At 43.3% G+C, this 26,322-nt stretch overlaps 1 protein-coding gene across 2 annotated transcripts in view; it reads left to right on the top strand.

Moving 5' to 3' along the window:
- The window catches only part of MAD1L1 (mitotic arrest deficient 1 like 1), a 456,900-nt gene that overhangs the window by 187,810 nt on the left and 242,768 nt on the right, over nucleotides 1–26,322 (top strand). For both annotated transcript variants that reach the window (XM_081169503.1, XM_081169504.1), the window contains exon 13: nucleotides 10,448–10,504. In XM_081169503.1, the coding sequence (XP_081025629.1) occupies nucleotides 10,448–10,504 (57 nt within the window). The remainder of the gene's footprint in view (nucleotides 1–10,447; nucleotides 10,505–26,322) is intronic.

Genomic DNA, 26,322 nt, shown 5'->3' with positions numbered 1-26,322 from the left:
TTTTTTAAATGATATATATTAAGTTTTCCAATTTAACAATCCAGTAAAAACCACATTAAATCATTCCAAATTATAATACAACAAAACAGCCGAATAATCATGCCAAATTATGTATCTTTGGGTGACTTCCCATGCTCTGAAATTCCTTTAATAAATTAAGCCATTCCTTCCTTGATTTTAGCTGGAACCCCAGATTAGTAGAACTACTTTTGCTGTTGTTATAAGAAAATGAGAGAGGATGGCGCAGCTATATCCTTCACTGGTTTGTCCAGGGTTCTGTTTTTTTTCATAGAGGACAGCAAATGTAGATGTATTCTTTGAGCAGGTGGTTCAGCTGTGATTGTATTATGCTCGACACAGGTATGAACCTAGCTAGGCAATGTTGCTGTCTCCCCCAAATCAAAAGATTGTGATTGTTTCAGAGTGGTTGCAAGATAAATAGAAAAGGAAAGAAAAGTTTTTTGGATTTCATAGCAAACAGCCACTTGCTTAGCCTTATTGAGGTTCCATGTTTTTGAAACAAGATGCTGAAATAGGATTGGCTTGTGATTTCTCCAGTATAATTTTGTGAGATGCCTTTTTTTATTGAAAATGCAGAGACTAAGAAGTGACTCCCAGATATTGATGAAACTTGACTGAGCTTCATTTCAAAAACCAGGGATTCATATTGGGTCTGTGACCTTGTAGGTAAAGAGGCCAATAATCACCCAAATTGACTTGCTAGGTCTGTATACAGCTGTCTTATTAAGAGGAGGAAAATGCTGTGGGCTTTTGCTGTGTTAAAAGCCTAGAATTATGATTTGTATGTTGACTGTGCTCTCCAGAGCAGCTGTGTTACCATAGTGAGTGCCTCCCTCTTCTACTTCAAGTTGGAAAGCAAATACATTGAAAAATGGATTGACTGACTTGACTTGGTCATGTACCTGAGACAAAGTGGTGTGAAAGGGGAAGAGATGTGGGTCCCTGTTGGCATCTGTCTGTTTTGGGAGTGTGCCTTTGGAGTAAAGTTGCAGAGTTATAGCACCTGCTGATACTGGAGAGACATGTTTTATTGCAGGTGGGGCAGATGAAGGCCATCCGGTTGTGCTGCTGCAGATGCACATGGTGTTTCTTCTCTCTGCACTCCTCCCAGCAGTCATTCCTCCTGTGGTCACTGCTGTGGATATAAAACTTGATTGCCTGTGTCCAGGCACTGTGATCATGGCTTCATGTCATGCTTTAAAATATTTAAAGCAGGAACCCAAGAAGGCCCCTAGATAATAACTTGGAATTGCGCTCTGGGCCCTAAGACTCTAGGTTTCACTGATTTCAGGTACGGGCCTTGCTTAGTCAAAGATAAACCATGTTTAAGTTCAGGGAGGAGAAAAAGTGTCCAGAGGTTGTCACTGTTGTTGTCATCTACATGTGCTGGAGAATTGAGCCCAGAAGGAACAGACCAGTTGGGTCTTTAACTCAGAGTCATGTGCCCCACAGGGCAGGTGACACATATTTCATTTATTTCATATACCTTTGTGCTTCAGGGAAGTAGTAAATAGGCAGAGAATCAAAACTTGGAATGAAATAATTTATAGTTTATTAGAAAAGACAGAATGATTACGGTGCAGATTCCAACAGAAGTGAACAAAAGAATGGAGATGGCTATGCTCTGTCTCCACAGTTGGAGACACCAATGCTTTTGAACACCAGTTACTGGGAACCAAGGGAGGAGGGAGTGTTCTGGTGCTCACTGGTTTCCCACAGGCATCTGGTTAGCCACTGTGAGAACAGGAAGATGAACTAAATGGGCCATTGGCCTGATCCAGCAGGCTACTGCTATGTTCTTATGGTTATTGAGGCAAAGTTCAAAGCGGACTGTCAACGTTTGGGGTTAAAGCTAAAAGGCAGTAAAGATAGGAGGTATTTAATACCAAATATTGTAAGAAGGTAGCAGACTCTAGGTTAAGGTTACCAGGCATCCCCGTTTCCCACGGACAGTCCCCGGATTTACAAATCAGTCCCCATACAAAATCCCATCATTCCTACTGAAGTTGAAAAGTGTCCCCGGATTCATTGAAAAAATCTGGTAACCTTACTCTAGGTGTAACTCCTGTTGAAGGAAGTGAGAATGGAAATGCCCATTTCTACGAAGCAGTGTGGATACCTGAGGGAGAGAGGGGGGCAAACAGATGGAGAGAAGCACAAATATTGACCATGCTGAGTGAGGAGAAGCTCTTCTGTGAGGAACTGTAGTAAGTCACAAGGCTGTCCTTGGTACTCAGACTCTGGGGGTTGCTTATGAATTTTTGAGGACCTGGCACATAGATAACAAGATGTTTCAACCAGAGGCAATAAGCATCCAGGGAAAAGGCTAAGATGGGCGAGTGAGGGGGATTGAAGCCTGGTAGGTTTCCTTGAGCTGCAAATGTAATAAACTGAGATGGTGCCTCTTCTGGAGCTCCAGCTAGTCTGAGCAAAGGACACAACAGAGCTGGAAAGGCGGTAAGGAACTTTGGAGGACAGGGGTTGGAGAACAAATAGCGAAGGGATCCAAGACGATTAGGATGTGTTGCCCAATGGCCAGAGACTGCCCTGGGACATTTGGTTAGAAAGGCTAAGTATTTACTAGAGATGGAGGAGCCCAGAGCTTCTGCGACAACTGCACTGGAGCAGCATAATCCATCAAAAAAGGCAATTGGCTCCCAGTCAGGCTCCAGAGAAGCAGTTGGGGGTGTTGATGTGTCCAATTTAACCACCTATTTGATAATGAATAGATTGTGCCTGAAACAATTTGTTATTTCTCAGGGATTTTCCATTGCAACTATTTCAAATTCAGTGGGTGGCCTTTATGGCCGCTTCACAGATTCTCGTCACAGATACAAGGAGAACAGTGCTCCTGGTCCTCTGTGATTTACTTACCTTTGTGTAATATTTCTCTTAGGTTTGTGTGCAAGTTTTATGGGAGAGCGAGAGAGAACGAACTGATGTAGCTACAATTACTGTTCCTTAGGAGATGCTTGAGGAGGGCCATTGAACTGAAAATCTTCAGAGAGTAAGATAAGCAGAGAAATGTTCTCTCAGTGTCTGCAAAGATACTTGTGCTTCAAGTTAAGCTGCAGCACTGAGACAAATTGCATCCGCTGTCTGGCATTCTCTAGAAGGCCAGGCTGAAGCTCTGTGGTAAATTAGGAGCAGGGATCTGATCATATTTTCATATATACAATTAATAGGGCTGTCCACCAATTAAATAGTTGTTTGATTAATGATTACTATAACAATTTAATGATCATTTAATTGATTCTTCAGTCTGAAAATTCTGCATGCAGCTGTGCTTACTATTTTGTTTTTGTTTGCAAGTATTGTATAATAGGCTCTGTAAGGCTGCCTTAGTTAAATCTGATTTTCCAAGAAGAACATTGGGCTTTGAACTAACTCAGCCTCCTTTTGTTTTGGAATTTCTGTCTGCTTTCATAAATGAGTCTTCCTGTTCCATCTTGCTGCCCCTCGGTACCAGGTACTCCTCCCCTTGGTACAGTCACTTTCAGATATTTCCTCTAAATACGCTCCCTTTATAGGCCATTTATTTCACAAAATTTATATTCCACTTGATGGTAAAAAACAACAACCACAAAAATGCCACACCTCAAAATGTTTTACAAAAAGAATAAAGTTATCAGTAAAAATATTTAAGAACAACTATTCTGACAACCTTTTAGATCTCCATTCCCCAAGCTACTGGGTCCCTCCCTGGGATCAGACACCTCTTGTGGCCCAGAATTGACAACTTACAACTCTTCGAAACTCTCCATGGGATTGTCCAACTCCAATTCCTTGGGCTCTTCCCACTTCTCCTTTGGATCTGGGCACTCCCTCCATAACACCTTTGTCGGACTGATGGCAATATTCTTATTTACTTCCACGAGGAGTCCCCATTAACTTATTTTGATTGTGTTTGCACTAATGGGAATACAGAAATTTCACAGTGTTTCCATGTGTATTAAAATCATTTTGAGGCTTAGCTAGGTGCTCTAGAGAGCTGCAGAATAATGGGGTCATTTCTTTAAATTTCTGGAGCTGTGTATGCACTGCTTTGGACTGGTCTTGAGCTAGGAGACAGCAGTGTCCTCGCCAAGTGGTGCTTATTTTGGGACTTACAAGGATGGTCTGGCCATGCACACAAAACCACAGGACCTAAAAAAAATGCAGCAAACATTTTGGTGGCACTGTTCATGTTGTTGTGTTTACCAGAGATGAAGTCCAGTGTATATTAGCCAAGAGCTGTCCCTTTTTGTCTCAATAAAATTAATGGCAAGTGCTTCATGGGTATGTGTTGAAAACTGAAAGTGCTATTAAGATATCGAAGACCATATAATGCAGCACGTTGGCTTAAGGTGCAGTTTGGCAGATATTCATGACATGGAAAGCCAATCTTTTCCACCTCTCTGAAAGACAAGTTCCAAGGAACAATGGTGTAATTTCCCTTGGCTTTCTCTGAGGCTGCCCAGTACAACAACAATCCAAGTGTGCCAGGATCAAGGGGTTCAACAGGCTGCTTTGTGCCTTCCCAAGTCTCTTTCCAGCTGCTGCTTTTAAGCTGTTACACCGGCTGGCAGCTTTCTTGAAGCACACTGATTAAATGATCCATTGGTTAAGTTCAAAGGTAGATTTCTCCTTCATAATTAACAGTGTTTGTGTGTGGCTGTCAGGCTGTTTTTGATTACTTTTGCATTTTATGTACCAAGATATTGAGCCAAAGGTAGGGAACCTCAGGCTCAGGGACAAAATGTGACCCTCAAATCCTCTTGGGGCTCTCCCTAGGCCACATAGCCATGTATTTTTTTAAAAAAATAATAATATTTATTAAAAGTTTAAGAATTAAAGAAAGAAGTAAAAAAGAAAAAGTAAAAGTAAACAATACAAATTACAGTACATATAAAAAAGCAAGCAAAAAACACGATACATCAAAACAAAAACAAAAGCAAAAACAATTAAAAGCACATCCAACATTTCCATATCTTTATCTTTCATTAACTTGTTTCATCGACCTCCTCACACCTCCCTTTTTGTGTTCTAGTTATTAATTATTTCAGCAAATCCTTTCCAACTTTCACTGTTTTCTGTCATTTAATTATCTTAATTTATTTTAACCTTATCTTACCATTAAAACCCTAAAACTTATTTATACTTAATTCCTTATAACATTTCTACTAAAGCCATATAATTTCATTCCAACATTTTTCTAACACTCATTAATTTTGCAACATTTCTCTAAATAAATTTTTTTAAACATTTTTTCCAATCTTCTTCCACCGTCTCTTCTCCCTGGTCTCGGATTCTGTCAGTCCTTTCTATCAATTCCATATGGTCCATCAACCTGGTGACCTTCTGTCCGAGGCTCTTAACTCTCTTCCATGTCCCTTCTGCAGATCTTCTTCATATTTATACATGCACTTTACTTTGTCTTCTGCTGATCTTACTCTTAATTTCCTTCCTTTGGCACTGAGGAGTAGATCTCGGGGAAACTCCAACCTAACAATGTCTTTATTCCTTCTCGACAGGTCAGCCCATTCTCCATAGTCAGAACTAAAGTCCAAAAGATATTTCAGAGCATGTTTCAGAGTCCCTCCAAAGCTAAGGGCCCCCACAACTCCAATCTCCCCCTGACCCAAATCCCAAAGGCCAGAACATCCCTGCATAAGCGGATCTATCCAACTTCTCCAATCCAAGCAGGGCTCCATCCCACCAAATCTGGCATTCTCTAGATTCGATCATAAAAGGCAACAGCTTATGTTCATCAAATTGCCTCTGTGAGGCCGGGGCTCTCGCCACTTGAATTACTTGAGGTTCAACAACAACTTTCTCCTTCATCTTCTCCACAGCTCGCCATGTCAAAACAGATTCCTGAATCAATTCCTGAGTAGTTTCTGAATATGTATTCACTTTTTGTCCCAAATCAGTCATTTTTTGTCCCAAATTGTCAATTTTAGTAATCATCACATCCGTCTTCTCATGAAGCTGTTCCAATAAAGCACTTGTTTTGCAAAATGCAATCACTAAGGCTTCTTCTGTCAACATTCTTGTCCAAGGTCAATTTCTGATTTTCACAGTCTTTAATCTCTGCAGCTGGAAAATTCCCCAGCTCCACTCCTGCAACAGTTTCAAAAGCTCCCTCTAGAGGAAACAATTTCTATTTGTATCCATCCTTTTAAGCACAGATCCAGCAACAAAGTTGGTTTTGATTTTCAGTTACTTTTTTGCTCCTTTTTAAGTGCAAAAGGAAACAATGGAAACAATATATTCCTCTTTTTTAACTATCTGTCAACATACGTTTTGTTCACAGTCAATGAACTTTCCCAAAACGTCAATCTTACTGGCAGCCCGTTCCCAGGTTCAAAACGGTGGTAATTTATCTTTCTTCACTCTCTCTCCTGCAGGCATAAACGATCTAAAATGTTGGTACTAAAGGGTTAAGAGGTAACAAGTCGCTCTAATCACTGAGCAGCTGGAAGTCATTAAGCATCTAGGAATGTGAGTTAGTTTGTATAAATAGTCAGTTCACCCATGTGTTTCCTCTCCCCCCCCCCCGACCTGACTCGCAGACTCAGTTTGTGGCCATGGGCGTGTTTGCTAATATGAGTTAAGTTTAGAGTAAAGTTTTTCTTTATGCCGGAGATAAAAGCATGTGTGCTTTATCACCAGGGTTTTTCTTTTGTAAATAAAGTTTTTTCCCCGAGTTCCAAAGTGCTTGCTCCAGGATTCTTCATTGAAAGGTACTGACTCTCCTGCCTTCTTCAATCGCTGCACGAAATTCTCTGCTGAGATAAGATTTATGGCGTTGGAAGCGCACTGGACGTTTACTTAGCATTAAACTAATTAAAGTTTAATGGACATAAAATTTCCCCCCTCTTCTCCTGCTTCCAAGGGGGGTTTAGTAATTTTAACTGATGGAGATTTAATCCATTACAAAAGATTTTCCAGACTTTAGCTTGCAACGTCTTTGCTTTAATCTATTTACAAAAGAGGAAGGCGGACTTCCTGTTTGAAACCTTCCCATTTCGATGCCAAATTAAGATGTTTAGAGATCCAATTTTCCGTTCTACTCATGGATAGTTGTTTAGAGTCCAATTGTCCACAGGAAAAAGTCAGCGCTCTCCGGCAACAGCAATGCGGCTTCACTCCGTGAAAGAAGGAGTTGATTCTAAGCACCGCGCCGCTCACCCCACGTCGCTCTGGATCCCCGAAACCGGGTTTCCCCGCGAGTAGGGGAGGCGCAAAAGGTGCCAGCCGAATCCCACGTCCACAGGCTTCTCCCACCTGTGGTTTTTAATGGGTCTCCGCCTCGCCGTGGCGGTCCAGACCCTAATTTCCACGGAGCGGATTCCTCCTGATCAGAGGAAATCCGCCATTGCCGGAGGCGCTAACCCGGAAGTCCACATAGCCATGTCTTGTCCCTTTCTGGCACTGCTCTGTACTCTCTCTTCAGATGCTTTTGCCTAGGTGGAATGTGTTTTTGAACTGTGAAAATGTATATTGCTTACCTAGATGGAGGATAGAGAAGGTTGCATGCCTGTGCACAAATAGAAACCTGAGTTTTATGTGACTGGAATGTAGCCTATTGTACAAAGGCAAACATCACGTCTATTACTCTGTCCCCTTTGGACTCTGACTCCACCCACTGGCACATGTCCCCCTCTAGGTTTCCTCAGGAAGGAATGTGGCACTTGGAGTGAAAAAGGTTCCTCAGCCTTGATATGGACCAATCCAAGTTGGTAAAAGTCTAAGTATGCTATGTCAACCGGACCACCATTCTCTATATCCTTGTTGACCTTGTAGAACTCTAATAGGTTGGTGAGACAAGACTTGCCTTTGCAGACGCTGTTCTGGCTCTGCTTCAGCAAGGCTTGTTCTTCTGTATGCTTAGTTATATTATCCCTAACAATACTTTCCACCAGTTTTCCTGGGATAGAAGTTAAGCTCACCGGCCTCTAATTTTCAGGAAAACTACCCCATTCCCTGATCCCAACAATTATCTGACTTTTAGAAGACATCTGAAGGCAACCCTATTTCGGGAAATTTTTAATGTTTAATGTTTTACAATTTTTTATGTGCTGTAAGCCACCCAGAGTGTCTGCGGAAACCCAGCCAGATGGGTGGGATACCATCATCATCACCATCATCACCATTTTCAAAATTAGTGTTACATTGGCTACTTAATGGTTCCCTGGTATGGACGCTGATCTGAGGGGCAACTTACATCTTTTTGTTAGAATATTAGCAATTTAGTTGTTAGCTGACGTTAAGCACCTGCTGTTCAGATGGATATTGTACCAATATCAGAGTTTACAGCACCTGCTGTTCAGATGGATATTGTACCAATATCAGTGATTACTGTTGCCCAGGGACGCGGACTTATAAAAAATATTGGGGGGGCCCGGGAAAGCTCATGAATAATAAATAAGCTCATGAATATGCAAATAAAGTGGCTCCGGCCCTAAATAGGGCAAGCCACGCCCCCCAGCCAGCCGATTGGCTGGCTGGGAGGTGTGGCCAGTCGGGATTCCCCTGTTCTCGCGGGATTTCCGGCAGTGCCTTGGCAGTGGCGGTGGTGCTGCGAAGCAGCGAGGCAGGAGTCCCCGCCCCCGGGATTCCCTAATCTCGCGGGGGACGGCCGGGGCTCTCCGATTAGGGCGCGCGGCTGGCTGGCTGGCTGGCTGGCTGGCGAAGGAGCAGGTGGGGAGGAGGCGGGGGACGGCGGCGGCGCTCTGCTGGAAGGGCGCCCGAGATTATTGGGGGGGCTGAGCCCCCCAAAAATTTTTTTTGAGGGGGCTCGAGCCCCCTCAGGCCCCATGGAGTCGGCGCCTATGCTGTTGCCAACAAAACTTATGAACCTCCTCTCATTGTATCTCATTGTTGACTCCAGCCTCCTCATGTAATTCAACCTAATTAAATATTGAGGGATAATTTGCTTCTAGGTGTCCATATATTTACACACAATCTCCCAGTATTTTAGCTCCAAACTTATCTGTAATTTAATTAGGACTCCCCTCTTGCTCACCCTCTACTCGCTGTTGTCTGCACAGGGCAGGCATATCCCGCAGTGTTTAATGAGTGTGTTTCCGTTTTCCCACACTGGGCTCCAGCTTTATATTAGAATCACATTCATTTTGTTTGAGCACCTCTTCATTTTAATAATCTGACATGATTGCAGGGTGTGCACAGCCAGGTTCTTTGACTTCACGGTAGCTCCCGCTGAACCCTGGGACCGGTGCAAGCTCATAATTGCGGTGTTTGCTTGAGAAGCTGAGCAACACGTTTTATGTTGAGCTCTTGAGACTATGATTTCTGTTTTGTTGCCTTTCAGTGTGATTAGCTTTCGTGGCTTGTTGCCCCCTCCCCACTATATCCAAAACCAGCACCATTTCTTTGTAGTGGACTACTTGCTGTTCACCAGTGTTTTGGATGCTGTGCTTGTAAATACCATTTCATGCAGTGAAGGGATGCTGTTCTAAAGACCCTGGAGAGTTTTAATGAGTATCTGCCTGGAATGACATGAATTAGTTTGCATGAAAGGCTTCCGTTCTTGTTGAGCTTGTTTATTCTGGTTTAAATGGGTTTCTGTGTCATCCGCTGAGATTATTTTTTAATCTTTTCTGTGTAGCTATAGGGAAGATGATTGGTCTCTGACATGATCTCATGAAAGAGAAGTGTGGTGGTGGTGGGAGAACATGTTTCTATGTTATTTCTAAAAGAAGATAAGAATGCCAGCTTTTCTTCTGAAATTCCAGTTGAAGACCTTCCATCCAAGTGACTTGATACAGAGATTATTTCTATGATGTATGAGTCCCTTCAACAGAACTGAGCAGTAGTGCTCCTTAACCAAAAGACCGTAATACTCCAGACAAACTTTTATTGCAGCATTTCTTTCCCCTCCTTCCCTCACTGAAGACTTCCCCCATTATGGTTCTTCCTTTGAGTCACCTTCTTCTGAGATGTATGCTGCGGTTGTTTTCCCATGAGTGCCTGTCAGCCTCAAAATAAATAAATAAATAAATAAATAAATAAATAAATAAATAAATAAAATGCTGCTCTAAAAGGGTGACATAATTATCATTGATGATTTGCATCAGCTTTCCCTAGCATTCTTTCTCCCTTCTTGAAGTTCTGGCTGGACTTCTGTTCATTTTAATATTGGCTTTTGAGGAGAAAACACTCAGACCCTAACGTTGGTCAAAATTTTGAGAGAAATTTGAGCTGAGGAGTGTGATGGGGAAGGTCATCTTGTGAGGATGCCTTCCTGTTTACAATTGATATGTAGCCCTAAGCTGAGCAGAGGTGACATGTTCACTGGGGTTCTTGAGTCACAGCTGAGCCCCTTTATCACTTTGTTATATTTACTCTTTTTTCCTCTCCACTTCTGTTTTTGCTATTGTTGAATTCTTGAACTTTCTCTTTCTTTCTTTTTGTATTGAAGGTTCAGCTGTCCCAGACTTTAGAAGAAGCTGGGAATCAGAAACAAAGAGCAGAACTGGTAAGTGAGTTTGCTGATTTTTAAAATTATTATTCTTTGCAATACATGGTAAAAATGGACTTTGGGGACAAGAATAATCCTTGAGCCACATCCATTCACTTAAAATACAAGATCTGCTCAGCAAAAGTCTAGTTAGCAAAGCAGTGCTCCAGTCAGCATGTCTATATGATGGTAGGTCTTATGGAAGCATGACCTTGCTGGTTGGGACTGATGGGACTTCTGCTCTAAAATAGTAGTCCTCTGCATTTTAAGGCCTTAGAACCACCATTAACCCAAACATGCATTTGAGAACCTATCCCAATTTTCTTTTCTTTTATCACCATATGCAGTACCTATATGGTTGGTAGTGCTGCTGTTGTAGCCCATCTTAGATATACCCGTGACCTCATAGTGGATCATGACTTGCCAGTCAAAGACCACTGGTCGAAAATATCTGGCGGGTACCAGTTTGGCAAAGGTTGATCTAGAGCAGGGGTCAGCAAACTTTTTCAGCAGGGAGTCGGTCCACTGTCCCAGGGCCAGACTATTTTGGGGAAAAAAAAGAATGAATTCCTATGCGCCCTCCCCCCACAAATGAACGAATTCCTATGCCCCACAAATAATCCAGAGATGCATTTTAAATAAGAGCACACATTCTACTCATGTGAAAACACGCTGATTCCCGGACTGTCTGTGGGCCAGATTGAGAAGGCGATTGGGCCGGATCCAGCCCCCGGGCCTTAGTTTGCCTACCCACGATCTAGAGAGAAAAACACAAGCAAAAAGACATAGCTAGGTTCCTCTTTCTCATGGCAGAAGGTGGATGCGTCATTGGCCCATGCTTCCACCTGCCATATTTCCAGTTCCCATCTGAATCCCAGAGTTAAACTTTCTCTTCATGCTTTGGGATGCTTGGAAAGCATACACACATCTCCAGAGATGTCAGCTTCTGCAAGTTTCAAGTAAGGCGCAGAAGTGGCGAGAGAAAATATGCCACCCCACACTTCCACTCTCTGGCTTGTCCAAGGACACCTTCAGTTGACAAATCCCTAAACTCTGGTGAGATGGATTATGCTGCGCTCCTCTGTGGAAGAACCTCTGTTTTTGCTTTCTACATGCCTTCTTAGAATAGAGCTGGAGGGCTGCATTTAATTTTCAGTAAAGGAGTACTTATTTCATGGCGTAAAGATTTGCAAATTTCATGGCACATTGTCTGAACCCGCGATACTCTGTGATTAAGCATTGACGTATTAACGTAGGAAAATTGCCTTGTCATATTCAAAAATAAATGGTGAATGCCCTGATGACTTTGAACAGAAATGCAGCCCTTTGTTTAATGTCAGATACTTTTCAGAGGTAGCAGTTCATTTATCAAAGCTATTAAACGGGGGCAATTGGTGTGATTATACAGAATTTTCTGCAAACTGATTTCTATAATGTTTTACACCCCCCACATGTTTCTTGATTCCATTTGTTTTATCCCCTTCCACACATTCGTTGGCTGGAGGAACTGGGCTCTGGGTGGCTTGCTGTAAGAAAGAAAACTGTAATTTGTTTCTTCAGTATTGTTTGTTATATTCATCTGTTACTTCATTGTTTGACTGTTCAAAACCTGCAAATAAGCAAAGTAAAAGGTTTCATGGTCAAACAGTTCAGTTCAAGCAGACCTAAATAATGCAAAACAAATAGCATGAGCACCAAAAGTTTATGGGAATCTGCATTTTTATTCATGAAAGTGAAAGGGACTTGTAGCACAGTCTGTCACTAAAAGAAATGTATGCAGCTGTTAGTGGTTAAATACTATCCCAGTTGATAGAACTACCTGTTTTAAAAGCTACATGCCTGGAGTGTTCACAAAATGTTAAAGTCTCGACAGGTTCTCTTCACATTTACAGAACGGCCTATGTTCAGGGACTCTGGGGATGGAATGGTGAGCCACATAGCCTTGTAAACTAGAGTAATGTGTACCTGGATCTCAGAACCCAGTTCATGCACAGAAACCAACTCTTCCAATTGGTAGGCATTATGTGGCATCTAGATTGGCCAGACCTGGTACAAATATTAGAAGCTTGACCTTCTGTCCTTCTCTTGACTGGTAGAGGTTCTTCAGGGTCTGCTGCAGAGAGAGGTTTCTCAGCATCCACTACCTGATTGTTTAACTACATGGTAGGGATTGAGCCTAGGAATTGCCGTATGCGAAGGATGTTCTCTGCCACTGAATTATGATGCTGAATTATGATGCTGACAGCCACAGAGGTATAAGAGCTATGAACCATGCCATTGACCATATAGATATAAAGGTGTGACCATTGTACTGTGAAAATACAGTACCCTGAAGATAATTACAGAATCCAAGGAGATATCCTCAAGAAATTATATCCCACATATAAAACATCTGTGGGAAGTGCTGGTCAGTTCTGAACAAATAGTTCACATGAAACTTGGACAACTCCTGCAGGTCCCATTTTCAGACCTTGGACAGCTCTATTAATGCACTTTTGGTTTGTCTGCCAGCATGCTTGTGATTTCAGTAATGAGCTGCCATATGCATGCCAAGGTCTTTCAGCTGCTTGTAACCATCTTGCAGTTCCAATTTTGGGCTTTCTGTAAGGACAGCCTGCCAGCTATGTCAGACTGTGCAATGGATGGTGTTTCCTGGAGGATTAGCTTCTTTCAGATCTGATGCAAAAATGGCTTTTAACTGAGATATTGAAACGGCTGTGATAACTCCATTTGACAACTAGTTTGGCTGCTCTAGGCCTACATATTATTATTATTATTATTTTCTTTCTTTAAAATAGCCAGCATCTATTATGTGGCCTGTGTGTATGAAAAATATTTGAGTAGGAAATAGATGTACTCATTCACAAAAAATATTTTTGTAAGCATTCCGAGGGAGGGAGGGAGAGAAAGAGAGAGAAATACAGTGGTACCTCAGGTTACAGACACTTTAGGTTACAGACGCTTCAGGTTACAGACTCCGCTAACCCAGAAATAGTACCTTGGGTTAAGAACTTTGCTTCAGGATGAGAACAGAAATCGTGCAGCGGTGGCACAGCAGCAGCAGGAGGCCCCATTAGCTAAAGTGGTACCTCAGGTTAAGCACAGTTTCAGGTTAAGAACGGACCTCCAGAACGAATTAAGTTCTTAACCTGAGGTACCACTGTAATTAACTCCCTCAGTTCTGCAATTGGGTTTGAGTTGCCAGGCTCTATTTGGAGAGCCGTTGTTGCTAGTGCAAAGTGTGTGCAGTGTCTGTTTCAAATTTTATTCCATCTGGAGCAGTTCCCTTCAAATTCTAGTATGAGAAAGCTGTGCTATGATGCAGGATGGAATAGAAAGCGTGCAAGAGCACATAGGGCCTGTGATGAGCTACTTCTAAACCTTGATGGCTCCCTTTCTTATTATTTTCCTGAGACAGATTCGACTTAGCTTCCTCTGTTTTCTGCAGTGAGAGTTCATTTCATAGATGCTTCCTTCTCCGTGATGCACCAAACTTTCTTGTATGAACAGGAACAGGGGGAAACATTTTTGCTTGGATGCGGCCATTCCTTTGGATGACCACCTGGGGGCTCCAGTAATTTTTGACAGTAAAGGTAAAGGGACCCCTGACTGTTACGTCCAGTCGCAGAGGACTCTGGGGTTGCAGCGCTCATCTCACTTTATTGGCCAAGGGAGTACAACTTCCAGGTCATGTGGCCAGCATGACTAAGCCTCTTCTAGCAAACCAGAGCAGTGCACAGAAACTCCATTTACCTTCCCGCCGGAGTGGTACCTATTTATCTACTTTGACATGCTTTCGAACTGCTAGGTGGGCAGGAGCAGGGACAGAGCAACGGGAGCTCACCCCGTTGCAGGGATTTGAACCGCTGACCTTCCGATCTGCAAGCCCTAGTCTCAGTGGTTTAGACCACAGCGCCATTTAAACATTTAAACTTTAAATAGTTCTTAACACGATGATGTTGAAGCAGACATCCTCTTCCTACTTTTTTCTCTAATGTTGTGCTGAAACCCAGCTAGTTTTTTTCTTTCAGATTTGCTTTAGGTGGTAGCACTCATTCGTCTGATGTTGGATACCGCATGACTCTTAGTCTCTCCCTTCCCTCTCTCCAATCCCTTTTCAACACCTCCTCTCCATTATTTCTCTGTTATCGAGTCCTTGTTAGTTTGATGCTAAGCTGCTGTGGCTGAAACGGTATGAAAAATGCTGCTCCCTGACCAGTGTTCTGACACATGTTGATACTGCTTTTCCACCAGTCACTCTGTGTGTGGGCTTACCACCGTGGGTGTCAGTAAAATGGCAAAAATACTTGTCAGGTGCTATCACATGGCTCAGTAGATTTTTGGGCTGCTCCATGTAATAAACAGCTCTACAAGCGACATCCCATATCTGCCCTGAAGAAAGTTTAACTCTCATTTCAGAGTCGTGGATCTAGTGATGTTTACCAGGATCCAAAGTCTGGTTGGCTTTGTTTCACATGGTTTGAGTGAGGAGTTGGGAACCATATGTATGATTCCTGTACTAAGGTATATTTCAGAAACATACATAACTCTGATCCATGTTGGAATGATCACTTGAGAAGGAAAGCATACATACGTTAAAAAGCCTTTAAAAGTGTTTTTGTTTTTTATTTTGTGTATTTATGTTGTGATATAACTTAAGATCCATGGATGAAGGGTGGCATATAAATTAAATAAAGAAATAAATAAATAGCAAAAAAGATAAATAAATTATGTTATCCTGATATGCAAGTAAATATGATCTGGAAAGAGAGGCTGGTGCCATCGTTATAGAACAGGGATGGGGTACCTGTGGCCTTTCAGGTGTTCTTGGACTGCAAATCCCATCATCCCTGATCACAGGCTGCAGCTGGTGCTGATGTGAGTTGTAATCCAGCAACATCTGGAGGATCACAAGTTCCCTAACCATAGTATAAAGCTAATGTATCTAATCCCTCATCATAGCCATTATGCTCCTGATATTGAATAGGCAGCAATTACTTCAAATTACACTCATAATCTAAGAGCATTGCCAGTGTTCGTCTCCTGAGTATCTACTGAATTAAAATCTGCCCGCAGTGTATTTGTGTATGCTTGTTTTGTAAGGAGCCACAGACTCTGCAGGTATGTTTTCAAAATAAAGATGCTGCAGTAAAGACCCTGCTTAACCTAATACTTACTTAATTTTGATACTGACCTCAAGAAGCATTTTAAGATTGTCAGCAGTGAAGCGGCAGTAAATCTATATATCTCATGTGCAGCTCACTTTTTCCCTAAATAGTTCAGGACAGCATGCTCTATCTTATCCCCTCAGTAATCCTGTGCAGGAGATCAGGCTAACAGAGGATAACTCTCCCAAGGTCATCCAGTGAGTTTCATGGCTGAACTAAGGTTTGGAACTTGGCCCCAGGCTAATGTTCTTATCAGCTACACTCCCTTGGTTCTGGGAGAGTATTCCAAAAGTAGGGTTTCACAGCAGGAAAGAGCCTACCCTGCCGTTCTAGCCACCAAAGGTGAGAATGATATTAGTATTAGGCAGGGTGATACATGGCCTTTTTCACCTTGGGAACCTTGGATTACCAGAACTTTTTTATTCACCTACTGAATGCTCTGACACAGCTCTGGCCAGTAGTCATTGACACATCATCTGGCAATCTGCTAGGCTTCACTCCTTTCCTTTCTCACTGTAGCAAGTGCCTTTTAGCAGGGTGCTCACTTCACAAGAGCCTCACACTTTGCAGTAATAACAGGCTCCATGTCTGTTATGCCCACCTCAAACCAGTCAGGGAACTGTTGCTCTTTTTTGCTGTGCTGTAGATTTCATTGGTTCCACCTTGCTTCAATGCTATCTGTGGGGCAGTTCAGTAGAGCTTGTTGGGCAGAATCAGAGAAGTATTCACAAACTTCAGGTATGACTGTTCTGGCAAAGTTGATCCAAAGCCATACTTTCTGCTTTGTACTGTGGGTCCTCTTTATCTGGAGATGAATCTTGCTCACCTCCAGGGAGTGATCTGTGTCACAGTAGGTACTGTGGTAACTCTGTGTCACATGAACACAGTTTAGTGCTGATCATCTGGTGACAATCAAGTCCAATTGGTTCCAATGGCCTGACTTTGGATGTCTCCAGGACACTTGGGGTTTTGCCTTGGTAAAGAAGAATGCGTTTGTGATGGAAAGGCTGTGATAAGAGCACAGCTCAAGCAGCCTTTGTCCATTCTCATTTATGCTGCCAATACCAAAGGGTCTATGCAGTTGTCCCATGTGAGATGGTCGTTCCTAACTCTGGCATTGAAATCTCTCAACGCTGATTAATTATTGCAGCAAGGGCTTCAACTTTGAAAGTACCTTACTTTTGGTTTTATTGTTTAATTATGCTTATGAGATAACCTGCTAATGCTAATGATTAAGGTTTATGTTCTTCTGTTGCACAGGGAAGCTACCCTGGACTAATGCCTGGCTGGTTTGTAGTGCCAAGCAAAGTCACATTGACTGAGCAGCTGCTAGAAGGCTTGGTGGTATCTGCCACCAAATGGCATGTCATGTGTGTAGTTCAAAACTACTGTATCAAAGGATAATAAACCCGCAAAGCTAACTGACACAGTGTATTCCGGCGCATGATTCAATTACTTCTCTGCAGAAAGTCAGTTTACTACTTGAAGAAAAGAGAGAAATTTAAACAGCTCTAGCTAATTGCAGTTGACAAGACAAAGGCAGTTTGACTTTCCAGTATTAATTAGCAAACCCATACTAATTAGCTTGTATAAGCACAATTCATGCTTCTTTCTCTAAATGCAATTAATATTGCAACTGAAGATGTCTCTGGGCTGTGGCGCCGTATCATTAACATACTTCACCCTAATTAAGTATGGACAGCAGAGGCTGCAGAAATGAGTTTGTGATTATAGCCATATAGAAAATCCCTTCATGTTTCATATCTATAGTGAACTTGAGCCTGAAATTTATTTTCTAGTTTACAATAAATTAAGCTTCATTCCAGTGCAGTAAAGGGACTTTTATTTGTCTTGTTTTGTACTGTGTGCTTTTTTTCCCCTTGTGAAACCCCATATACAGTAGCACCTCGGCTTACGTTATCCTCGCGTAACGCAAACTTTGGGTTGTGAAAGCGGCAAACCCGGAAGTGTTTCGCGCCACATGCATGCGCAGAAGCGGTCCCTCCAGTTGCGGAAACCCCGGGATCCAACCGAAGCTCTGGAATGGATCCCATCCGCAACCAGAGGTACCACTGTACTTGCACAGATGAATTATTTGTTCCTTTAGTTGTGTATCTGCACTTCCAGAGAGGGGGGAATCAAGGAGTTTTTAACTTCGCTTCTTTCACACTAGCAATACTTTTGTTCATAAGTGATAATCAAAAACTGTAATCTTGGCTGCTGTCCCTTATTGGAGCTAATGCCAGAGATGGTATCACACCAATAAAATTGCTTTTGTGTTTAATGTTGCTTCCTTGCTGCAGAAAGTCCACGAGCACTTCTACTTATATATGAGACTCGCTGGCTCAGCAGCCCCTCTGCTATAGAGAGTCTATAGCATAGTTGTAAAGCATTGCTTTACAGTGCCAGGTCTCTGGTGCTTCAGTTTTTCAGGTGATCTCAGGTGTGTGGGTTGGGAATAACCTCTTGACTGAGGGGGCTGGAGTACTACCACCAATCAGAAGAGGGCTATAGAGAGTTAGATCATTAATCCATTTGAGACAGATTCATATGTTCAGGCAAACATGTTTCTGCACTGTGGTAGTTATTACTAGTTCTAGCTACTGTTATGATACTCAGTTATGCACACACTCCTGATGATACCAGTCAGTAATACCAGTGGTTTATACTACCATTGCAATAAGTAATGTAGAAAGGGAAAAGTAGGTATATGGGGTCAATATCAGTTCACATGTCGATCAGCATTGTCATTGTCTCAAGCAGTGCCTCAAGCAGACATGCTCAGATTCTAGCTTTCATTTTATCCCTTGATATAGTGAAAGGACCTTGGGAACTTGACAAGCTGCCCTATAGCTTTGCAAATATAAATTCTTGAGGACACAGTTATTCCTTCCTGTAGTGGCAGAAGAACAGAATCTGATCACCCAAGAGCTGCTACCTGCCACATAGGCTTTTAGGTTGTCCATCAGTTCCTGAACTAGCCCAAATTTTTAAGGAATTTAGTGTCAGCTAGTGTTTCTGTTTTGATCTGGTAAAGAGTTGGTTAGAGTTTGATTATCAAATGTTTCTGTTCTTTTCTTGTCCTTAATGGGATCTAGTTGAAGAGTTAAGCCCCTAGGGAGATTATTTTGGACCAAGGGAAGACAATTTGCACGATCCCAGGATCTTGGATACCTAGGAGCAGTGGTAAAGCTGCATGCTTCGCTACCGGGGCGGAGAGCAGGTGGGGGCATGGTTGGCGTGCGGCGCCTGGTGCGGGGTGTGGGTGTGCGGCACATGTCCAGGGGGGGCCGCTGCGATGGCACCCTACCGGAATAGTGGTGCCGGGGGCGGTCTGCTCCCTCCGCACTCCTGTTCCTCCGCCAGTGCCTAGGAGCAATTTAAAGCTAACTGCACATAGTTGACTGAAAGAAAATGTGGAAGGTAGTACAATATTGTGGAGGGCTTCAAGAAACAGATTTGGGCTTTAGTAAGTGGATCCTCTCACTTCACCTCTGCTGCCAGAATGTAGATTTCTATTTCCTGAATTTCAGAGAGAACTTGGCAGTGAATCATCAGAACTGTGTTGCCTGCTGACTCTGATATTAAGTTTGGAAGATAACAAGACTGTATCAAAGGTTTTTATTGTGCCAGATTTAGTGCAACATCCTGAAGTAGCAGTTAAGATCTACAAAAGTTTATCAGAAGTGATGGGAGAGATAATTTAAGCAAATTTGTGCTCTGAAAATCAATACAAGAATGCAGGATTGTAAATTGCAGTGTGGGTGGAGGAAGAAGAGAAGAACAATATAGCAAACAATAGACGTTATATTCAGTAACATTACTATAAGCAAAGTGTTATTCTGTCAAACACAAGGAAAAATAAACATTTTAAACCCAAAATTTGTGAATCACTAATGTCTAAAAATGGAGAAAAACATGAAGTACTCCCCTCAAATAAAAATCACTACTTCACATTCCCACAACAGCTTATAATATTTTAAATGGCTTCGTTCCTCTTCCTTCAAGCTTCTTAAAAGAAAATCCCAGTTCCACAGAGTCAAAATGCCCATCCATAGAAAATATTTTTACTTTGGAATAATCAGCCTTATTAAGAACTGCTGCTCCATTCATAAGTATGCTTTGGAGGGATGGAAAGTTCCCTCTCTGTTCAAGTTCTTTATTACGGTCGTAGACCAGCATAAGCAAAACATCTGAATAAATAGCATAACAGTATGAATCTAAGCGAATAATTATTAAATAAATGGGAGCAAGAACCAAACGTAGATTTAAACATATACATAGAATACTTAATTAAGCATAGATAATGGGTGAGTAAAAATTTATAAGAAAATTAAAAGATCGGTTAACACAGCTGTATGGAGTGGGCTTCAGAAGTGCGGATCTAACAATATGGGGCTTCAGTTTAGGATTAAATTGTAGCATCTGTTTAATCACCATATTGTCCATGTGCTTAAACCATGTTAAGAGTTTAATGACCTTGAGCATCCACCCTAACTAACCACCCTGTTATCACTTGGCCTCCCTCCTGCTGTAAGTTAAATCTATATAGCAATTCCATGTTTTAAAACAATCAAGCAGTAAAGCAGTCATCGTTTAAAAACATAAGCATACAAACCTCCCTCTAGAGAGGTCCAAGCACTGTGCATCAATTGAAATGATGTGGAATGGGACATCTCCTTTGGGTCTGTTGCTCACAGCTGACCTCAGTGCATCACTTTGCAAAATGGTAATTTCATAAAGCAAACATTGCCTGATCCAGTTTAATATTTCTAGATGAGAGCATTTTTGCCTGCATTTGTTAGATTGTGTATATAAATCTAGCCATTGTTTCCTTCTCTGTTGCCTTTTGTGTATGCAATAACCTCCTGCGAGCAAGCATTGCACCATTTTTTTGTTTCCTGCTCAAGCCAGTTGAAATGAATGGTCCCTGGAAGAATTCCCCCTGGTTGCTACAGTGCATCTGCCTCATGCTCCCTCTTCAGAAATTGATGTTCCATTTAGAAGACCCTGGCAAAATTGGAACCATCTGTTGTAGATTCCTGGAGGTGGAACAAATATAGATGCAGAAACACCAGGACCTTGATGAGGTGAATGTTAATGAAACAAAAGTGACACCAGGTTAATAATCAATGATACTGCATTTCCATATTTTGGCAACACCAGATTATGCATAGAATGGTCCTCTGTGTTTAAGTGCACTTGCTGCAAAAAAAGAAGTGAGGAGTTAGATAAAATTACTATGAATTGCAGTGATTCAGAGCTTTAATCTGAAAGCTGGATTTGTGTTTGTTAGTGTCTCTGGTAACTTCTCTTTCTTGCATCATGGATGTTGGCAAACTGAGTTTTTAAAAGGCCAAATAATATTAGAATTGGATCTGTCAGAGATGTGGAGAGGAAACTGTGTTTAAATGCTCAGGAGCATGGCAAGTAGTATTTTATATTACAGATTTTTATATTATGGATGAGCTTTCTGTGTTATTGAACATTCTGTATGGTTCCAGGCAGCTGAAACTCCTCATTTACTTAGAGAGATGATTGGTAGGGGCTTTGGTTATTACTTTGCTTTTGGAGTTGTTCTTAAACAGCCTTCAGTTTTCCAGATGGTGGGTCTATTTAACAGGGTATGAAGGGGATAGTGGGAGAATGATTGGAAAATGCTTCGTTTCAATTTAAGGGCCAGTATGGTTCAGTTGGACTTAGAGGCCTAGGAGGCCTGTTGTGAACTCATTGTGATGTCTCTGTTCCTGGGCTGAAAATGTGTACCGTATTTTTCGCCCTATAGGATGCACTTTTCCCCCTCCAAAAATGAAGAGGAAATGTGTGTGCGTCCTATGGGGCGAATGCAGGCTTTCGCTGAAGCCTGGAGAGTTAGAGGGGTCGGTGCGCACCGACCCCTCTCGCTCTCCAGGCTTCAGGAAGCTATCCACAAGCCGTGGGAGCCCACGGGAGTCCCCCCCGGGCTCCCATGGCTTGTGCAGAGCTGCCTGCACCCCGAAGCCCTGGCGTGCTGAGCAGTCGCGCCTGGGCTTCGGGTAGCTCTGCGCAAGCCGCGTGAGGGCTCCCCCAGCTTGCGCAGCGGTGCCTCTTATCCCGAAGCCCCGGCACGCTGAGCAGTCGCACCGGGGCTTCGGGTAGCTCTGCGCAAGCCGCGGGAGGGCTCCCCCAGCTTGCACAGCGCTGCTTCTTATCCTGAAGCCCTGGCGCGCTGAGCAGTCGCACCGGGGCTTTGGGTAGCTCTGCGCAAGCCGCGGGAGGGCTCCCCCGGCTTGCGCAGCACTGCCTCTTATCCTGAAGCTACCCGAAGCGACTGCTCAGCGCGCTGGGGCTTCGGGATAAGAGGCAGCACTGCGCAAGCCGGGGGAGGGCTCCCCCGGCTTGCGCAGCACTGTTTCTTATCCCGAAGCCCTGGCGCGCTCAGCAGTTGCGCCGGGGCTTTGGGTAGCTCTGCGCAAGCCGCGGGAGGGCTCCCACGGCTTGCAGAGAGCAGCCTGTTCTGGGGGCTAGGGTCGGGGGAAGCTCGGGCTTCCCCCGCCCCAGCCTCGCGCCTTGGGGGGAAAATAATTTTTTCCCCTTTATTTCCCCCCCAAAAAACTAGGTGCACCTTATGGGCCGGTGCGCCCTATGGGGCGAAAAATATGGTAATACTTTTAACTTGCCTTACGTAGATGTAGGAAGTTGCCTTAGGCCAGGTAACATACTGTTTGTCTATTATTCTTAGTATTGTCTACTGTGGTAGCAGCTCTCCAGGGTCTTAAGCAGAGAAGGCTTCTTTTTCTGTCTTCTGATAGGTGCTCTATCTAACTCAAGGATGGGGAACCTGTGGTCCTCCCAATGTTATTGGACTCCAACTCCCCATCAGCACCAGCTAGAATGGCCCATGGTTAGGAATGGTGGAAGATGTACTCCAGCAACACCTGGAGGACCACAGGTTTCCTAGCCTTACTCTAACTGAAGTTGTCATGCATTGAAGCTTAGACATTTTTCATGCTTGCTTGCAGGAGGCTTTACATTGGTATTTGCTATGGGAGCACAAAATTTGTAGCATGGTATTGGACACAGGATTCAGCTTCCTAAGAATCATTGTTTTGTTGTATTTTTAAATCTGGCTCTTCTGGCTACAAAGTTAGGCTTGAAGATTTGTGTGGCATCCTCTCCTGAGATCTTACTAAGCAGAGCAGAGATTCCCTGTGGTTGGGGCTTCTTTCTTGCTCATAGCTCTCCATGACTAGCAAATCCAGAATGGATAATAAAACCATGCGAAACGGGCATAATTTTGTTCATGATGCTTTATTTGCATTACTTACAGAATGTATATTTCTTTGGTGCAGCATTCAATTCATTTTGGTTCAGATAAGAAGAAAACAAAACTGTTGGCACAGTGTGCATTGGGAGCAACTGATAATACAAAAGGGAGTTAAAGGTTACTCAGCCCTTCCCCACCCCTGCACTGATGAAGAGAGGTACCGTATTTTTTGCCCTATTAGACGCTCCGGCCCATAGGACGCACCTAGATTTTTTTGGGGGGGGGAAATAAAGGGGGGAAAAATTATTCCCCCCCCCGGCGCAGGGCTGGGGCGGGGGAAGCCCGAGCTTCCCCAGCCCCCAGAACGGGTGCCAGAGCTTCGCGTCGGGCTCCGGAGGGTTGCGCGGAGCTGCGCCGACCCCCAGAGCACAGGCAGCTCTGCGCAACCCTCGGGAGCCCAGCGTGGCTTCGTGCCGGGCTCCCTAGGGTTGCGCAGAGCTTCCTGAAGCCTGGAGAGCAAGAGGGGTTGGTGCGCACCGACCCCTCTTGCTCTCCAGGCTTCAGCGAAAGCCTGTATTCGCCCCATAGGACGCACACACATTTCCCCTTCATTTTTGGAGGGGAAAAAGTGCGTCCTATAGGGCAAAAAATATGGTAGCTTTCTCCCTCCACTGCCTGATCCTTTGCATGTCTAGCGGGGAAGAAGTCCTGCTAAGTATGCAGAGGCTCACGGCCCCAGCCCATCCCTTTTGTGGCTTGGTTGCTTTCACTTTAATATCTGTGCAGCTGGTGGGCAGAGGTGGTCCCATCGGGACAGGTATTTTTTTCCAGGAGTTGCCGCGTCGCCTCTCCGAGGCGAAGAGATCTCGCGGAGGCACTTTACTTGTGACCTTTTGATAAATTATTAACGGCCTCCCCCTCCCTATTTGGAATCACTTAATTGAGGTTGACAACTCTTTGTTGTATTACAGGCTCTGGCTTGTCAGGAGAATTTTTTTACTCATCTATGAATATTTCATTAACCTCTAAAGACAGGCTGCTTCATTCTGAGCTCTTGCCAGGCCCTGTCCTGTTGGAGTTGCTTTCAGCTGTGGCATCTTTGCAGAGGATCTTGCACCCTCTTCTCTTCCACTTGGTGTTCAGTGCAATTCCTTGACTGACAGCAGTGGGGCTGCAAGAGTCCCAAAAACGATTTGTACATTTTAGCACTGTTTCTAAGCATAGTTTATTTTTGTGTTCCTCTTTGTGGCTTTTTAATTTCCACCACATAGTATTGTAGAGTTGCAAGGGACCCTGAGGGTCACCTAGTCCAGCCCCCTGCAATGCAGGAATCTCAGTTAGATCATGCATGGCAAGATGACCATCCAACTTCTGCTTGATGGGAATTTGTTCCACTGTCGAATAGCTCTTACTGTCAGAATGTCCTTCCTGATGTTTCCCAGTTGTGTCTGCTCCCTCCCAGGGAGAATGTTGTGGCAAGGGGCAAACTTTTGCTCTAAAGGGCAGGATATAAATATCCCAAACAAATAATATCAATAGAAAAGTCCACCCCAGTCCTAATCATTAATTAGAAAAAGTTGCTTTTATTTTAATTAGGGACATAGGCAGCTGACTTATACCAAGTCCACTATGGTTCCTTCTAAGTTAGTACTGATTACAGCAGGAAAGGGGAATCTGTGACCCTCCAGATGTTGTTGAATTCCAGCTCCTGTCAGCCCCAGTCAGCATGACTAATGGTCAGGGGGTGATGGGAGTTGGAGTCCCAAAACATCTGGAGGGCCACAGGCTCCCCTTTTCTGGTCTACATTGTTTAACTCTTCAGGTTTTCAGGCAAGGGTCTTTTCAAGCCCTACTTGGAGATGCCAGGGATTGAACTGGGTTTCTTGCCTTGCACAGTTCTTACTCCCTGCCAAAAAGATCTTTGCTCTGATTGCCCTGGGACTGCACAAGCAAGACGGATGACAATTGTTCCTTTGTCCAGTTGTTGAGGCCAAAGTGCTCCTGGGCTGTATGTGTTTCTGTTGCTATAACCCTTGGGTAGTGAATTGCTCACCATGCATTTCTTTCCTTTGCTTGCCAGCCACCTACTAAATTTGCCAGTTATATCAGTGGCAGAGACCATATTGCTGCTAAAGGGTGTCTGTTTTAATGGTGTGGATCTTAGTTTCCTGCCTTTGTGTGTGCATTCTAGTGGCCATGCTAGTTTTGACCATGCCTACCCTGGCATGCAGCCTCGGGAGACCTGGTAAAGAGGCAGTTGGACCCTTTGACCCCAAATTCTCATCACCCCTGTTGTCATCTATTATGAGCTGCCTTTTCAAATAATTTGATCAGAAGGCAGGGTATGAACCTTCAAAATATGAAGAGGTGTGCATATAAAGTGTGCTTCTATTATTTTAGAATGTATTCTCTGCAAAAATCAGCTTGCATTAAAAGCAAAATAAGATAATTATAGCCTTTATGGCTAGAGAGTGCTTGAAATATATGTGAGTGGTTTGGTGAAATCTGGGAAGCCAATTAAGATTTCCAGAACGCAGTGGATTGTTGTTGATGATTATAGTGCTTTAGGGCCCTGCAGATCTCCTTGCCCTGTGTTGATGACAAGCAACAGTTGAATAAACCATGGAAATTTGCATGATTATATACAGTTCATAAAATTTAGGTTTTCTTGGCATAGAATTTGGTTAGTATTGGTATGGATGGTGGGTGGGGTTTTTTTGGTTGGTTTTTTTTAAAATAGAAATGGTTCCCCACAAATATTTGCAAGCCCAACTTTCTTTGCTACCCTAGAAATGGTAAGAGGAGTCATTGCCGTTCATGCTTTACTGTTAGTGGCAGCATCTTCACACACAAGTGCTACGGGGAATCGGGGTATTGTTGCAGTGTATTGCTTTAGAGCAGTGTGGCTATGCCCTTGGTGCATTGCTGCATTAAGATTATGGAGAATGGAGTGCATGGGCCAGCCTTCCTCAACCTGGTGCTTTCCAGATACTTTGGAATACAACTCCCTTCAGCCAGAGGAAGGACAGCACTGGCTATGTGACTCTTTCTCTTGCCATTTGTGTGTTTGAGCATAGAGTTCTTCTTCCCAAGACTGCCTGGTTTATGTGCACTTAAATATTTATGGCTTTAAATACCTTCTTGAATTGTGTTGAGACTTGTAGTTAAACATGGCCTTTCACTTCCAAGTATCGTGCCATCTCTACACAATTCACTTCTTATTTATCTTTGACCTTAAAAAAAACCCCTGCTCTTTCTCAAGGAAGCTTTTGGAAATCTTTCCTCAGCCCTTTTCTGCTGTTTGCTGAACTTTTTAAAACGTTTGCAATAGACTCTGCTTGTGTGTGTGTGTAGCTTCCAGGCATTTATGGGTGGCATTGTTCTTCATAATTTAGCACAAATATGTTGGGCTCTGCACTTTA

The sequence above is a fragment of the Podarcis bocagei genome (genome assembly GCF_964188305.1).
Source record: "Podarcis bocagei genome assembly, chromosome: 14".
In the NCBI taxonomy this organism is placed as follows: Eukaryota; Metazoa; Chordata; class Lepidosauria; order Squamata; family Lacertidae; genus Podarcis; species Podarcis bocagei.
The sequence above is the reverse complement of the archived record's forward strand: the minus strand, read 5'-3'. Positions and strand labels throughout refer to the sequence as shown.